Here is a 1666-nt window from a genome sequence, read left to right as displayed (position 1 = left end):
AGAGAGAGAGAGAGAGAGAGAGAGAGAACCAGAGAGGGAGAGAAAAAAGAGAGAGAGTGAGTTAAAGACAAAAAGAAAAGGAATTGTTTGAAAAGGGTTATACCGTAACATGATCGTGACAGGCTGGTGACGCGAACCTCTGTTCTACTACTTAAGTACATACAAATAACGCGAAAAAATAACGTTATATATAACTTTAATATTTAATATGGAGATTTCAAAATATAGTTATATAAAGATCATTTTGCTAGAATTTTATTTATTGAGATTTTTCTAAATTGCACATTTAATCAATGTAATCACATGCAACACATTGCCAATTATTTTATAAACTTGTTTGAAAACAATCACAAGGGAGAACATAGAAAGATTTGAAAACCACGCGTATCACGGATACACTCTAGTTCTTATCATAGAACTCGGGCTTGTCTGATCGTACGCTGAGCAAAGAAGGAAGTGGCAGTATCTTTTAGTATTCCGTTTCGTTCTGTTCTCATTTCGCGAGCGGTTCATGCTGTTTTAACATAGTCCGCGCACGGTGAAAGTGACACCAAACGCAACATTTTACAGGATATTGAAGAAATTTTTGGTTAATATATTTATGAATAAAATATCTGACATAATTTCTTCTGACGATTTCAAAGAGCGAAGAAACAATGAGACGATATTCATATTCTCGTCGACAACAAATTATTCCAGAAGAATATCGATCGTGGTAGAATTTTTTGCAATATTTTAATTATTTTGTGCAAATAAGTGCACGATTCTATATAAATATAAATATTTTATATAAAGGATAAATACAATTGTGAAGAATATGGCTCTCTTTATGTTGCAGCGAAGTGAGCATATCGTCCGCTCGTGCGTCGGTAATGGTATATGACGACGTTAATAAAAAATGGGTACCAAGTGGCAGTTCCTCAGGACTCTCCAAAGTTCAGTTATACCATCATCAAGTGAATAATACATTTCGCGTAGTGGGAAGAAAGTTACAGGATCACGAAATCGTTATCAATTGCGCGATCCTCAAAGGATTAAAATACAATCAAGCGACAGTCACATTTCATCAATGGCGAGATAATAAACAAGTATACGGTCTGAATTTCTCCAGTAAGGATGACGCCGACGCATTTGCTAGGGCGATGTTACAAGCACTCGATGTGAGTTCAAACTAATTGTTGCGCTCTTACTTTAGCTATTGATAATTCAAATATATTTTGGATTTATTTTAATAATTGTTTAATATTAGGTATTGAGCAATGGAAGCAATATATCGAGAAGTCTTGCACCTGCCTCAACTACTCAACAGCAATCCGTCTTTCAACAACAGCAACCTACTAATGCTCAATACGATGAAGATATGGGATACAGGTTCGTTTTTTTTATATTTTTATATTTTATATTTATATTTCGAGAATTTCAATTACTTTTTGCAAAAAATCATAAAATTATATTAAAAAATATATATATTTTTCTTTTTCATCCAGAACCATGACCAGAGAGGATGTAGCAATTATTCAGGAACGCAGAATGTCTCAACAAAGCCAAGGTATAAATAACGTAATACTATATATATCAATATTATGAAATTATGAAATCAAAGAGAGATCTTCAGTGTATATTTTATTTACAGCAACAAATAGTCCGAACGCAATTTCTCCAAGTT

At 33.3% G+C, this 1666-nt stretch overlaps 1 protein-coding gene across 1 annotated transcript in view; it reads left to right on the top strand.

Moving 5' to 3' along the window:
* Nucleotides 1-326: 326 nt before the first annotated feature.
* The window catches only part of LOC102676771 (protein enabled), a 4865-nt gene continuing 3525 nt past the window's right edge, over nt 327-1666 (top strand). Inside the window, exons 1-5 of the mRNA XM_031509015.1 lie at nt 327-715; nt 839-1160; nt 1250-1371; nt 1488-1549; nt 1634-1663. Of these exons, the coding sequence (XP_031364875.1) occupies nt 657-715; nt 839-1160; nt 1250-1371; nt 1488-1549; nt 1634-1663 (595 nt within the window). The 5' untranslated portion in view covers nt 327-656. The remainder of the gene's footprint in view (nt 716-838; nt 1161-1249; nt 1372-1487; nt 1550-1633; nt 1664-1666) is intronic.

The sequence above is a fragment of the Apis dorsata genome, unplaced genomic scaffold (assembly GCF_000469605.1).
Source record: "Apis dorsata unplaced genomic scaffold, Apis dorsata 1.3 scaffold_118, whole genome shotgun sequence".
NCBI classification, from domain to species: Eukaryota; Metazoa; Arthropoda; class Insecta; order Hymenoptera; family Apidae; genus Apis; species Apis dorsata.
The sequence above is the reverse complement of the archived record's forward strand: the minus strand, read 5'-3'. Positions and strand labels throughout refer to the sequence as shown.